Genomic DNA, 14156 nt, shown 5'->3' with positions numbered 1-14156 from the left:
ACAAGCGAGACTAAAGATAAAAATACATATATTAGCAATACGATCAATACAACAATTTCCTTCTCGTAAATGTGAGTGACCTCAAAGTTATATTTCTAAGCAAATCAAAACAGTTTTTTCAATGATTATATAAATTCTAATAAATGATCTTAGACGGCATAAAAGTCAAGTTGACAAGCTAAGAATCATATTCAAGTCAAAGATGAGTCAAATATTTCTCATAAGCTAACTCAATAGCAAGGATAACATCCATAATTTCAACATTTAAAACGTACAAAATACCAATATTAGAAGCAAAATATCCAAGAATTAAGGAAAAAATAGAACAAGTGTTAAAATTTCCTTAGGTTATTTCCAACAAAAAATACTATTGTACATAACATTTCTTATAGTTAGTGTAGATAAATTGGGTCTATAATACTTATTCAAGACTAAAAAGATGTTCACACCAGTGATCATGTAGACAACACAATTTGAACAATGCCATAAATATTGAACGCGAAACCAATTAAACATAGCATTAGAGCATCAAAAATTTCAAGTTAAAAAAATGAAAATTAATTTTGTAAGTTTGAAAAAATAGGAGACAAAAATACAATTAAATATTTTTAACATTTACCCATTGTCCTATTGTTTTCCTAGTTTTCGGAACCCCTTCCCCAAATTTCTGCTTATATCTTGCACTAAAAAGCAAAAATAAAGAAACAAAATTATTTTAAAAAATAACTTGCATATAAACAAAAACCACAATAAATTTGGGCACTAGGTCCTATAAATCAACCCTCACACTCTCTCATAACACCAACATCACATCCTCTTCCTCTCTCTTTCTAGGGTTACTTTCTCTTACACTTTGAGAAATGGCTAAAACCCTTGCAATGTTGCTACTCTTACTCCAACTCATCTCTTTCACTACATTTGCAGAAGAGCTTGAAACTCTTACCCCAACTTACCCTCCTCACACAACACCAGCTCCACTTCACCCACCGGCTAACGCCCCTCACCACCATCACCACCACCACATTCACTCACCAACCCCTGCTCCTACTCCTACTCCTTCTCCTTCTCCTATTCACACCCCTCTACACCCTCCTTACCATTCTGCTCCTGTACCTGCTAAACCACCAACTCACGGCCACCACCACCATCATCCTCACCCTCCTGCTCCTACACCTGTCCACACACCTGTTGCTCCAGCACATCCACCACTACACCCACCCGTTCACACCCCTGTTGTTCCAACTCACCCTCCATTACACCCACCTGCTCCAGCACACCCACCATTGCATCCTACTCCCCTCCCTAGAAGCTTTATAGCTGTTCAAGGTGTTGTTTATGTCAAATCTTGCAAGTATGCTGGTGTTGATACTCTCTTGGGAGCTACTCAAATTCTTGGTTTGTTTCTCAACTTTTATTTTAACTTCTCTCTCTCTGCTTAAACTCTATTTTCATGCTAATGTAGTTTTTTTATGTCTTTTTATTTCATAAAGTAGTTTTTTTTATATCTCTCAGTTGTATCATTTTCATGTTCATTTTTATGTTTTTTTTCTAGATCTATTAAGATAATTAGCATTTCCACTGTTTAAACTATGAATATTGGATATAAATTAGATTCTTAAACTTTAGCATATAGATCTAAAATATTATTATAGCCGTAGATCTACGAGATTAATGGCTAAGATTCTACGAGACGACCTAATAACTATTCCCTTTTTAGGTTTATTTGTGATGTTAGGGGTACTCTAGGAAAAGGTTATAAATTCAAATCCCATTTTTTTGTACATCTAATATTACAGATCTATGTCTAGCTTTTTTTTTCTTGTTAATCACCCACCAAGATAGAATAACACTTTTTCAAATCCAAAATTTAGATATATATTGGCGATTTTTTTATTTTATGAATGATCTATATCAGACTAAAAAATTTTCGAAGTTACAAGTGTCATAAAAGAAGCCATGACTTGTCAAAAAAATAAGTAAAACTATGACAGCACACTGTAAGCAAAATCTACTTAATTGACAGGAAAGTATGTTTAATGTTTCAATACAAGATTATTTTATGTTGTGAAATTTTTTTTTTAGGAATTACTTCGGTCCTCCATATTTTTTTAACGTAGTACTACATTATAAAGTAATTAATGTACTTAATATTTTACTATTGTATAAATATCTCTAGATAGTAGTACGGTAGTACTTTGGGTAGGGGTATTTCCGAATAGAAAAATAATAACTTTGTCAAAGTTACTTTGACGAAGTTTGCTTGACCTATTCTCGAGTTCGAAAAGTTTTAAATATACATAACTGTACTAGTGCTTTGAATTTGAAATTGAAATAGAGTTATGGGACAATTTTTTAATCTGAAAAAATAGACTTATATTTTAAGGAATTTAATTTCGTACGAAAAGAAGTAAACATAATGATTTAAATTAACTTAATTACGTAAAAAAGTTATGTTCCCCGGATAACTTTAATCATTGTTTGCAATTAAGGGAACAGTGTGGATTTGTGTGTTAAGAGAGGAGAATCCAAGAATGGTAAAGAAATAAAAAAAGCTTTAAGCCAAAGCTACTTTGTCGTTTTAGTAAAGCTGCACGCTTACTCATAATAATACATTATTTTGTTGGGTCCTTTTGCATTGATATGACAACGTTATGTACCTTTTTGTTACTAAACGACACTAACCATCATTTTTGTATTTTGAAATTGAATTGTAGGAGCCGTTGTGAAGCTTCAATGCAACAACACAAAGTACAAGCTGGTCCAAAAAGTCCAGACTACTGATAAGAACGGTTATTTTTTCATTGAAGGACCGAAGAACATTACAAGCTATGCAGCTCACAAGTGCAACATTGTTTTAATTAGTGCACCAAATGGACTAAAACCGTCGAACCTTCACGGTGGTCTTACTGGTGCTGGTCTTAGGCCCGAGAAGCCGTTTGTGGCTAAGGGTCTTCCCTTCATTCTCTACACTGTTGGACCTCTTGCATTTGAGCCAAAATGTCCTCGTTAGACTATTAGAGTTTTAAAATTTCGAGTTTATATAGATTGCTGTTTTTTAGTGTTAAGAGATTGGTTTCTACTTTCGTGTTAAATTATGGTGTTTGGAGCTTGAATTATCAACGCATAATAAAGAGTGACATTTATGTGTGTGATTGATGTTCTTGTAAGAATTCAGTATTAAAAAAAAATCTTTTGTTTATCTAAGTAATATGTTTTCCTATACTTAGAAAACTGTTATGTTCTCACTTCTCAGAAATTATTTTAGTTGGGTATACTTATTGGGTTTAGTTTATGTTAGGAAAGCGCTCTCACAATAATGTCTAGAACGGCAAGTAAATACTTTTTTTTTTAAAGAAATCAAAATGAAATATATTAAACGAACAAGAGACTATCTTTCACAAGATGTACTACAGAAGACAACCAACCAGAAATACAACAAATGTTCCACAAAATAACAATTAACCAATACCCGCACATAGAAATAGGATTTGACACCAATTAACAACTTTAGCCTTAAACCACCATAAGGAGATAAGCTTAACATTCTCCAAAAGCTTAGCTGGAGCGTTTTATGTTAAGCGAAACAACCTATCATTTATTTCCTTCCATATTACCTATAAACTAGCAAACCAAATCAATTATATCAGAGAGCACCGAGCTCTTGCAAAACCTGAAGATGTGTCAAACAAATAAAAATGATCCAGTATATTAGCGGGATCCGTTGAATAAACAACAAGTCATTTCTAACCAACTGTTAAAGCTGACCAAACATAGGACAAGTCAAAAATAAATGGAACTCTAATTGTTGATGCCCACAGCCTGAAACACATGATTGAGCCTCAGAAGAAATAATGCCTCTACGGAACAGGCTGGTCTTGGTAGGCAACCTGTTCCGAAATAGACGCCAAGCGAACAGTGAAACCTTCGAAGGAACATCCTTCCTCCACAACTGCGCCGCAGGGACATGAGTAGTGGGGAGCAGCCCTGATGTGAGTAGGCGATAAGCCCCACTTACAGAGTACCCCGCAACCGGGTCAGGATTCCACCTCCAATAGTCATCTGAATCAACCTGCAATAAAATATCTGACAACATATTCTTACACTTCACTACCAAATCCTCCTCCCAAGCCCACAATCTCCTACGCCACTTCCAAACCTCCCCTCCCTCATCCCACCCCCAACGAGACATCTGAGCAACATTTGCCAATATATTCTGACAACTCATACAAACGGCAGAACCTAACACATAAAGGCACCTCCCCTATACACCTATCCAACCAAAAACAGAGTACTAATACCATTTCCCACATTTAGACCACTAATACCAAATAACTTGTATAACTACTTTACTAAAAAAAAGGTAGTATAAATACTATAAGTTAGTAATAACTATAAGCTGGTTTTATGATCTTGCCAAACAAATCTAAAAACATTATGATTTCTGATGAGTTTGTATAACTTCAATGAATCTAGGTCAACATATTTCACATTACTGTATTTATCGCAGAAAATTGCATTTTTCTTTCTTTTGTTTTGAATCTTTTTAACATGTATAAAATGAGCAAAAATGTTACTCATTTTAAAACCTAGGCCATTACATGTTTCATAGAAATCCAATATTCATTCTACATTTTGGGAGAGAGAAGAATAGAGAATGATGTAGAATGAATATTGTTTATAAAATTTTAATAATAGTATAATCTTTAAAAATGTTAAAATCCTCATCACTCAAATCGGATGAATATCAAATTAATAGTGGGTTTCGATTGGATGTCTTGTAAAGATCAACATTCATGTGGTCTCTGAACACTAGCGGAGCCAGGATTATTATAAAACGTGGACAAAAAAAAGATTTAAATGTATGTTTAGTTTCTGCATTTTCGTCCAATTTTAGTGTTGGTCCCTGCGCTTTTTTTTGTTTGGCATTGGTCCCTGCACTTTCTAAAACTTTTGGCTTTATTCCTTCTGTTAACTCTCAGTTAGAAAAAAATCCAAAACTATTAAAAAAGCTTATAAAGAATAATTTGTTAAAGAATTATTAAAAAATCATTTTTGAAAAATGATTCGTCCACGTGATTAGTTTTTTTAATAAAATAAACTTTATTTTATTTTTTTATAATTTTTCTCAATAAAAATAATAAACAAAATAATAATATCATTGATCGTTGTTTTGTAAAAAAAATTCTCAATGACCAATACCAAAGTGCAGGGACTAATATCAAAAAGTATTGAAAGTGCAGGGACTAATGATATTTTTAGATAAAAAAAAATAATGAATAAAATAATAATAATTTTTTTGATATTATTTGTCTTTTAGTGTGCCACGTGGCGTGGAATGATTGGTCCACGTGGCACCCCGTTAGTTTTGGATTTTTTTTTTAACTGAGAGTTAACAGAAGGACAAAAGGCAAAAGTTTTATAAAGTGCAGGGACTAATGCCAAACAAAAAAAAAGCGCAGGGATCAATGCCAAAATTGACTGAAAGTGCAAGGACCAAACACACATTTGAGCCAAGAAAAAATTGCAACACTTTTATAGGGGTTTATATAAGAAATTGCAAGCAAATAATCAAAAAATCTAAAGAAATTGTTCAATTTATAGAGGTTTATATAAGAGATTCAGAGAAATTTATATAAAAAATTACAAAAAAATTGGGTCGGAGACTGGACAGCTGTCCGGGCTCGTCGGACCTTAGAACCGCCCATGTCTGTGATCCTAGAGTTGTATGTTCTTCTCCACAGAAAAAAGGATTTCAAAGGATATAAATAATTTTAGAGATACAATCAAAATTAAAGACGATTTAAAAACAACAAATATACGAAGTTGATATTATAACAGTTAGCACACTAATCAGTACAAGACTGCACAAATGCATGGTTTTATTGCGTACTAAAAATATCGATACTACGAGGACTATGTTGATTGCCAACTTTTTTTTCATAAGATGATCAGCTAAAGAGATCAATATTTAGGGATTTGACTGCTTGTATGAAAATTTAACAATAAATAAGGGTAGCATAGGATTTTGATTCATCCGAATGATAGAAACTCCAATCTCAATTCTTTTTGTTTTTTACGAAAAACAAATTTCTATAGGTGAGATAAATTGATGTAACCAATTTTCCCTTTCAGTGATACATAAGTATGTTTTGAAACTCTGTCACCGCCCATAGGAGTTACAACAACAGACATAAACCCTGCATCCTCCATTCTTTGTTGTAATGACAACGTAGAATCCCCTTCTAACACCGAGGCTACCATGCCGGACTTTACCCATTGTCGATCAACCAGTTTTGATGTGTAAATTGGAATGAAACTTGATGTTGCATCCGGTACTTTTTTGCATATATCAAAAACCCTTGTAACCTCCGCTCGACCCTCCATACATACCCGAGGAAGAGGTTTGACAGGAACCTTCCCTCCCATCTCAACCTTCCTCACCTCACACTTTACTCCCTCTTCCTTCCCTACCGTAATATCGTCTTCCACCTTGTGCGGTGTTTCCCTAAGCACACCTTATGCGGGGGACTTCATCGTTGTTTGTTAATATATATCTCATTTTGGCTTGTGCAAAAAAAATAAAAATAAATAAAACATCTTATTTTCATCGTGAAATCGTTGACAAAACCCATTAAATTATGGACCCGTTTGTTATAGCTTTTTTAAAATAGATTTTGGTAGTGTCAGATGTTTTTGTTATAGTTTTTTTAACAAAGAAATTTTTAAGGAAAGTTTCAAATGAAAAATCTGTTTGAATAGTTTATATTAAAATGTCATTCTAAATATTTCATCATTTGGTTATAATTTTTTTTATACTAAAATTTTGAAAAAGTCTCTATCAAAAGCTATTTTTCGTAAAAATCATTTTTGAAAGATGTCATTTTAAAAAAATATGTGATTTTTACCATGTAAAATCTCGAACAATGAATATTTAACTTAGTGAATGTTAAAATATCTTTTTTAACTTATATCAAATGAGTTTAAAATAACTTTTACTATTTTTGAGTAAATTTAAAAAAAAAAATCCATTTTTAAAAGCTTAAAGGAAAATGCTTTTTTTTTTTTAAAATCTAAAACAAACGGACACTGTATTATATATCCTATATCATTTCAAGAGAAATTAGACTATTTTCAATGTTTTGAATCCCTTGTTCTATCTTATAGGTCTAACACCAAACTTTCATCTTTTAGTTCATCATTAGAAGTCAAGAATTATGAATCATAGTCTTTTGATTATCCCAATCTCATTTGCTAAAATCAAATTTCACCATTCGGTCATTTGTTCGATATCTAAGAATGGATAGTTATAATTCTATAATGCGTACTTAAAAATGTTGCTTAGTAACAATACGATAAAATTAGAAAGAGAGAAAGCGAGAAAAGGTGAATGACTTCACAAAGGCAAGACGAGCACCAACATTAGCACAACCCCAAAATATGAGAAGACGATGTGGCATGGATAAAATTTTGTCATCTGCAACAAAACGTAAAATAACAAAGAGGGAGGTTGACGAGAGAGGCCAACCAGAGGTGGACGGGATAGAATGGTGAAAGCTAAAACAATTTTAGTGTAGAGAGGCGGAAAGCATGATACACGAGCGATGCATGATTTTGTAATTCTATCAGGTTTGTAAACCACCAAAAACTAAGGATTAAAATAACAAAGTGAGAGTGAGATAGGATTAAAAATAGGTTAAACTTATCCTTTCATGTTGCTGCAGCAAACAACTTATTAAGCCATGATGAGATATTTTAATCATATATTGTCTCCTTATCTTGGAGTTCAGGTATGCTCCATTTACCTCATGCTTCATTCAAGGACTTGGATGAAAAGACATGTGACAAAAAGATTCGAGGGTTGAGATTTAAAAATAAATAAAACTTGTATTTTTTTAATAAAAAATCAATTTTTGAAGGATAATAAAAAAAATTAAAAAAATTAAAATTCATAAGAGGTTCCCTCTTTTAATATTCGTTGTACTGTTACTCTCCCTTCTCATCACCACCAATAGTGCTTCTAAAACATTTAGACTATTACTTTTACCACCTTGGTGCCTTCTCGCGCGCCCTGCAAAATTTCCAAAAATACCCCTGGTCCGGATTATATAATCCGGACCAGATTGTTAGTGATTTTTGGATTATATAATCCGGACCAGATGTTATGTGCTTTTTTGTGTCTTTCTTTTATGTCAAGGGTATCTGTTGACCGTTGTATGAACCCCACACAAGCTGCAATGCTATTGCAGGGTTTATATGAAAGGTCAACGATGATCATGACACCACCAACACCTTAAAAAACTAAAAACATTTGAAGAAAATGGAAGAAAAGAGGTGAAGTGGAGAATGAAAGTATTTGTTGAAGATGGAAGCCTATTTATAGCTTAAAACAAGTCATAGGTCATTACTATAGTTAATGAAAACGTGTTAGTAGTTGTAACCGTCCAAACTCACATTAATGACTCTCTTTCAAAAGAATCCAATGCTGAAGCTTTCCGGATTTTACATTCTGGAACCCCTTAGCCCTACAGGAAGTGTCAACTTTTCTCTCGTTCACCATTATCGCATTAATCCGGAAAATATATTTCGAAAAACAGATGTGCATTCCGGATTTTATATTTCGGAATGCATTAGTCATGGCTGGTGGTCTGCACCACACGTTTTTGTCGGTGGTCAAGTCAAAAAAACGCGTTTTACCACGTTTTTTGACTGCATTTATGGCCTCCCGTCCGTTTTTGACCCACCCCTCCCTATAAATAGCCTTCCAAACCCCACCATTTCTCACACCATCCTCTCCCACTATCTCCTCCTCTTCTTCCTTCTACAACTATGGTTTTCCATCGTTGGCCTTTCATAGATAAGGGCCTCGTTGAAAACTTTCAGGGTTTTTATGAACGGTCAATGAGGATGGAACCGCGCTACAATGAAGTGCGGTTCATCTGAGGGTCATGTGGGTCAGTGTGATTGTTAGCTTGGTCTGTCTAGGCGTAAGTTTGAGCTCCCCCCACCTCCTTCAGGGGCATTGTTCTCTTCTTCCTGCCCTCCTCTTCCCTCCTCCTCCGGTTTTCCTCCAATAGGGAAGCTACTGCTATGTCCTATCACATAGCAGTGGTTAGACTCTTAGGATATTCGAATTAGGCTCTTAGGAGATTAGAAATAGATTTAGGATCTTATGTAATAAGCTTAAAAAACTTGAAAATTATTGTAATGTATTGTTCAAATATTAATAAAATGAGTTGTTTTTATGTTTGTGTCTTTTTATTTCTGTTTTTGATTTTATTCGCATTTTATTTTACGAATTGTAAAGTTTAAAATTGCAAAATTTCTAGTAAAATATTATTCCGGATTTTCAACTCCAAAAACATCTGCAAAATTCTAACAATACAATCAAGAAAACGAAATCCGAATCAGAGGTAAAATGGGAAAGAAAAAAAAATAGGGCACGCGAGAAAAAAGTAAAACTCAAACATTTATAGCTTAAAAAATTAGTTACGTTTTTTTTTTATTATCAAAGGCAATAATACTTTTGTTTCTCTCAATTTTATCACGGTCGACTGTATTCTACTATAAAATAGTGACGAAAACATGTTATTAAAAGTGAAAAGTAAAAAAATCTAAGCCAAATAGTTTTTTTTTTTTAATAAATCTAAGCCAAATAGTTGGTAGAAAAGATATCGTATTTTTTTTTATTTGGTAGATAGACGAAATGGCAAAACCATTATAAACTCACACGCACAAGTGAAGGTACCAGGATTCGAACCCCGGTCATGATATCCGGCCTAACAATTTCGGCATTTTGCCAGTTGAGTTAGGACTTCTGGATGAAAAGATATCGTATTTAGTTTATGTATATATTAAATCGTTTTTAGTTTAAATTTTCTCAAAAAAAAAGTATTTTTTTAAATTAATATATATATATATATATATATATATATATATAGGATGTATAATATGAGAATGACTATCTTATATAAGAATGGTGAGAATGATCATCAACCATTAGATTAAAAATAAATGGTTGAGATTAAAAAGTCACATATGCACCTCACTTTATTATATAAATTCTCATAAATTCATCTTCTTCTCCCCTTAATCATAGTTAAACGAAATTAAATTAATATTCCAATCAAATTAAAGAACACACATGCCTCCATTATTCTATCAATTCTCATCATCTTCTCCAACTCACAGTTTCATTTGTTCACTCACCATGTTCATCAGTCTCGAGCTTCGATTTCAATTGATAGTAAACCGGCCTTCAACTTCTTCTAACTTCATGAAAATTACAGAGATTTTAAAACTGTTTGTATCAATTTTAAAAATTTTAACAATTATGATTGGATAATTTAAGATAAACCCACATCAATTTTAACAATTGAATTATTTGGGATTATATGCTTTGAGAATCAACGGACTAAGAACGTTAATACAAAAGGACGAAAGCTATTTCTTTTAAATTATTAGAAACCAACATAAAATATTATGATCAAATATAATAGAAAGAAAAAATAAAAGGAAAGGTAAATGAGTTGTTTTCCGAAACCCAGACTCAAGTAATTTGTGAAAAATGATTGTAGATATTTTGGGTTGAAGAAGATGAAAAGGGAAATGAATTCATGAAAATTGATATAATAAAGTGAGGTACGTTTGTGACTTTTTAATCTCAACTATTTATTATTGATTTAATGGTTGATGATCATTTTCACCATTCTCATATAAGATAGTCATTCTCATATTATACATCCTCAATATATATATATTAACGATGATGTGTTGACAGTTTAAAATAATTTTACACTTACAACCATTCAAAATACGTAGAATTGTTGAACAGAACTTTACTTGGCACAAAACTTTTGGAAAACATCACAAAATTTGGTTTCCCTCTTAACCTAAACCTTTACTTCCCACAAACCCTATACCCAATCTGAGAAAGCACAATCTTCCTCACACGAGACAGCAATCCGCTCTCCATCACCACCTCTCGCCGCCGCCGCTCTCTCTTAATCACCACAATTGAACGGTGTTTTGTTTACCCCAATCGATCCGGCGATTCTCTCTCCAGGTGTCGATCTTTATATCTTTTTACTCTCTTTCTTTGTTGTAATCAGTATAATTATCTCTTTCTTCATACACATTAGGTACTATCTGAAGCAAAACCTCAACGTAGGTTGTGAAAGTTGAAACAAATAGCTCGTTGATTGCAACCTATTATGCTATTGGAGCATCGAAAAAACACCTCTATCTTTCTCACTTGCATAATTCCAAACACTGAGTTGTGTCTATCTTATTTATATCTTTGATACACCACTTCACTCTGTCACCAATTTGCTTCACTCAATTTTTCGGTTCTTCGCGTTTGACATTGAAATTTTAATTTTGAATTTTTATATTTGTTTTAGCTGTTTTATGTCGGTTAGTTATTTCAGAATGAGTGTTCATCTTCTATTCGCCATTTAGGATTTTGGGTTGCAAGATTTTGAATTTGTGCAATTTCTTTTACCAGTAAAGGTGCATTTAGGTTTTCATGGTGATTATATGCAGTTTCAGCATGATCCCAGATTAAGCTGAAGTGTTTCCTTTTGGATTTACAGGATACCCGTTAACGTGTACAGTTATTTTTTCAGATTTGCTCTTCAATAACGATGGATCCTGGAAAATTTGACCCAAGACACACTGGAGAGTTGTTGAAGTACACTTCCTATCTCCTTTCTGTGTTTTTCATAATGAAACTTATCTGCTCATTCTTTGACCTGTTTTTTTGAACTGATTCTATTTTTATGTTTATGGTGAATAGGCATATGGATAAGCAGAATGAGGTCCTTATGGACGCATACAGATCAATGTTGCATGAATTGCAAACACTTCAGGTTGTTTTATTTTCACACAATCTACGAAGCACTAACACAGACACACGACACTGAAATGGACTCATCGAGAACGTTAAATTTTTTAAAATAGAATTAGTTGAACGTAATACATGTTTCGGTCTTGTGTCACTGTCGGACATCGGAAATGCCTTTCTCGGGTATTGAGATTTGTAGTCTTACATCACTGGGTGTGTGTATTTTGCCTCTTACTCTTGGTTTTATTCTCCTATCAATTTAGGAAATGGCATATTTGTTATACTGCTAACAGTGGCAACAAGAAATGTGGCTGACATTTTCGAGAGAGAAAAATGATGTCATTAGAATGTGATACAGTTTCCTGTTGGAAAATACACAACTTCATGATTTTCGCTCATTTGGTGTCAATCTTTTGACACATAATAATCATGCATATTGATTTATCTGCTCTTTGTCTAATTTATTTTCTACACGAGATTGAGATGCTTATACCACAGTTTAGACAGCTCCTTTGTCTTTGCAATGTGAATAGTAATCTCGTGGTAAGTTGTATTATTCCAGGGATCTAGACCACTTGATTCCAGTCTCTTGCAGTAAAAGAGTCTTCCCTTTTGATTTATCACATATTTGTTGATTTATCTTCTGTATGATATGTTTATGACACATTTTAACATATGATTAGAACTTCATTTGCAATTTTTCAGTTGCCTTAGTTACTAATATATTAACTCAAATGAGGCGGAGAGGAAAACCTTTAAAAATTGATTGTTTTCTAGCCTCTGATTCTAAGCTGGCTCATAAACTTGATTGTGATTTTGTGATTTCACTCTATCTCTATTTCCACTTTTTTGTTGTTGGATATAATGTGAATAGGATAGTTTTGTTTTCATTTGTTGTGTAATGTATATCAATATCCATGAAATAATTAATTAGAGTCATACTTTTCTTTGGTGATTATTATTTTGAATACATAAATCACATGACACCTACAAAACTTGAATCCCCTAATTTTGGAGTTCTGGTTGTTAGGTGGAAGAAGAAATGCTCATGCGAAAGCTTTATGAAGTTATGTCCGTTCATGGTCTCACTAAACAGGTAAAGCTCTATCTGCTTTATCGCTGATTCTCAGTAACCAGCCTACGAATGATAATCCAGATATTTGTCCAAAGAATTGAACTAAAATTTGTATTAACCTTTTTGGTTTCTGGTTACTGATGATGCTGCAATTGATGATGTTTGGTATTTGTAGTCCTTGTGCTGCGGCAACATGTATAACGGTAGTTTGTACCAGCACCCTTTGTTGGGGAGTTGTTCATAATGTAAATTTAAGTGTCACATATATGTCAAGTATTTAAAAGAATCATAGGTGGCTGGCGATTGAAAATTTGAAATATTTGAATTGCATAATTCATTAAATGCACTGTTCTTATACATCATTAGTTACTAAACGTTTGAATGATGATGAACAATAAATGAGTTTCTCCTCAACTGATAATTTTATGAGGTGGTTTACCTCTTTTTTTTTCTTCTGTTTTTTTGGAGGGGTGGAGTGATGATAAGTAAAGTTTATCTCTTATTCTACAGAATAAATGCTAAAGTTTTTCTTTAACATACTAGCCCAAATTTAAAGTATATCTCACGAAAAATATGACTTGTTTAAAGGCCTGATTTCCGTTACTTGTTGTGATTTGTTTACCCTCCCTTACATCTCACCAATGAAAAGAGAAAGAGGCAGGGTTGCATCGGATGTGTGCTCAAGTTTTGGGATATATTCTAGCTTTTAAGTGGATTATTTAGGTTGCATTGACAACTCCTTTATTTAACCTTTGTACAGAATGAAGGCAACTCCAACACTTCCCATAATAACGCAGGAGCTGAACAGTCCAATAATGAAGTCAATACAACTCATGAGGAACAGTAAGGACAGTTCTGGTTCAACACAGATCACCCACAGTTCTGATGCAGTTAAACATGCATGACATTGTTGATGTATCATTTAGTGGGTTGAGCATTGTATGGAGAAGACTTATAGAAGCATCAGTGAAGAAAGTAGATTAGGTGACAGATTGTCGAATAGTTATTGGAAGACCAAAGTGTTTGCACTATTCTTTTTACTACCGCAAAGAACCTTCATCCATCCTGGTCAATTTTCTCGTAGATTTGGGACGGTGTTTTCTTTTTTTGTAAATAAAAGCACAGTTTTTTTTTTCTTTCTTTCTGGGCTGCAAGAATTAAAAGATTTTTATCTTCTGTTGTTGACACTTGACACCAAAAAAATGTTTTATGTTTAAGCTTAATGATTGTGGAGTGAAA

At 33.2% G+C, this 14156-nt stretch overlaps 2 protein-coding genes across 2 annotated transcripts; both read left to right on the top strand.

The window, feature by feature from the left end:
* The first annotated feature begins 781 nt into the window (after positions 1-781).
* Positions 782-3204, top strand: LOC25493149 (non-classical arabinogalactan protein 31). The gene is made up of 2 exons (XM_013601569.3): positions 782-1395; positions 2715-3204. Exons 1-2 carry the CDS (start codon positions 861-863, stop codon positions 3008-3010), a joined length of 831 nt encoding a protein of 276 aa, XP_013457023.1. The 5' UTR covers positions 782-860; the 3' UTR covers positions 3011-3204.
* Positions 3205-10813: 7609 nt separating this feature from the next.
* LOC25493147 (uncharacterized) lies at positions 10814-14156 on the top strand. The gene is made up of 5 exons (XM_024781066.2): positions 10814-11062; positions 11625-11689; positions 11795-11867; positions 12873-12938; positions 13678-14156. The coding sequence occupies exons 2-5, from the start codon at positions 11643-11645 to the stop codon at positions 13762-13764; spliced, it is 273 nt and encodes a 90-aa protein (XP_024636834.1). The 5' UTR covers positions 10814-11062; positions 11625-11642; the 3' UTR covers positions 13765-14156.

The sequence above is a fragment of the Medicago truncatula genome, chromosome 4, assembly GCF_003473485.1.
Source record: "Medicago truncatula cultivar Jemalong A17 chromosome 4, MtrunA17r5.0-ANR, whole genome shotgun sequence".
NCBI classification, from domain to species: domain Eukaryota; kingdom Viridiplantae; phylum Streptophyta; class Magnoliopsida; order Fabales; family Fabaceae; genus Medicago; species Medicago truncatula.
The sequence above is the reverse complement of the archived record's forward strand: the minus strand, read 5'-3'. Positions and strand labels throughout refer to the sequence as shown.

Coding starts and splice junctions, on each gene's coding strand:
- LOC25493149 (XM_013601569.3), top strand. CDS start 861: ATGGCTAAAACCCTTGCAATGTTGCTACTCTTACTCCAACTCATCTCT. Junction 1,396..2,714: donor GGGAGCTACTCAAATTCTTG/GTTTGTTTCTCA, acceptor ATTGAATTGTAG/GAGCCGTTGTGAAGCTTCAA.
- LOC25493147 (XM_024781066.2), top strand. CDS start 11,643: ATGGATCCTGGAAAATTTGACCCAAGACACACTGGAGAGTTGTTGAA. Junction 11,690..11,794: donor CACACTGGAGAGTTGTTGAA/GTACACTTCCTA, acceptor TATGGTGAATAG/GCATATGGATAAGCAGAATG. Junction 11,868..12,872: donor ATGAATTGCAAACACTTCAG/GTTGTTTTATTT, acceptor TCTGGTTGTTAG/GTGGAAGAAGAAATGCTCAT.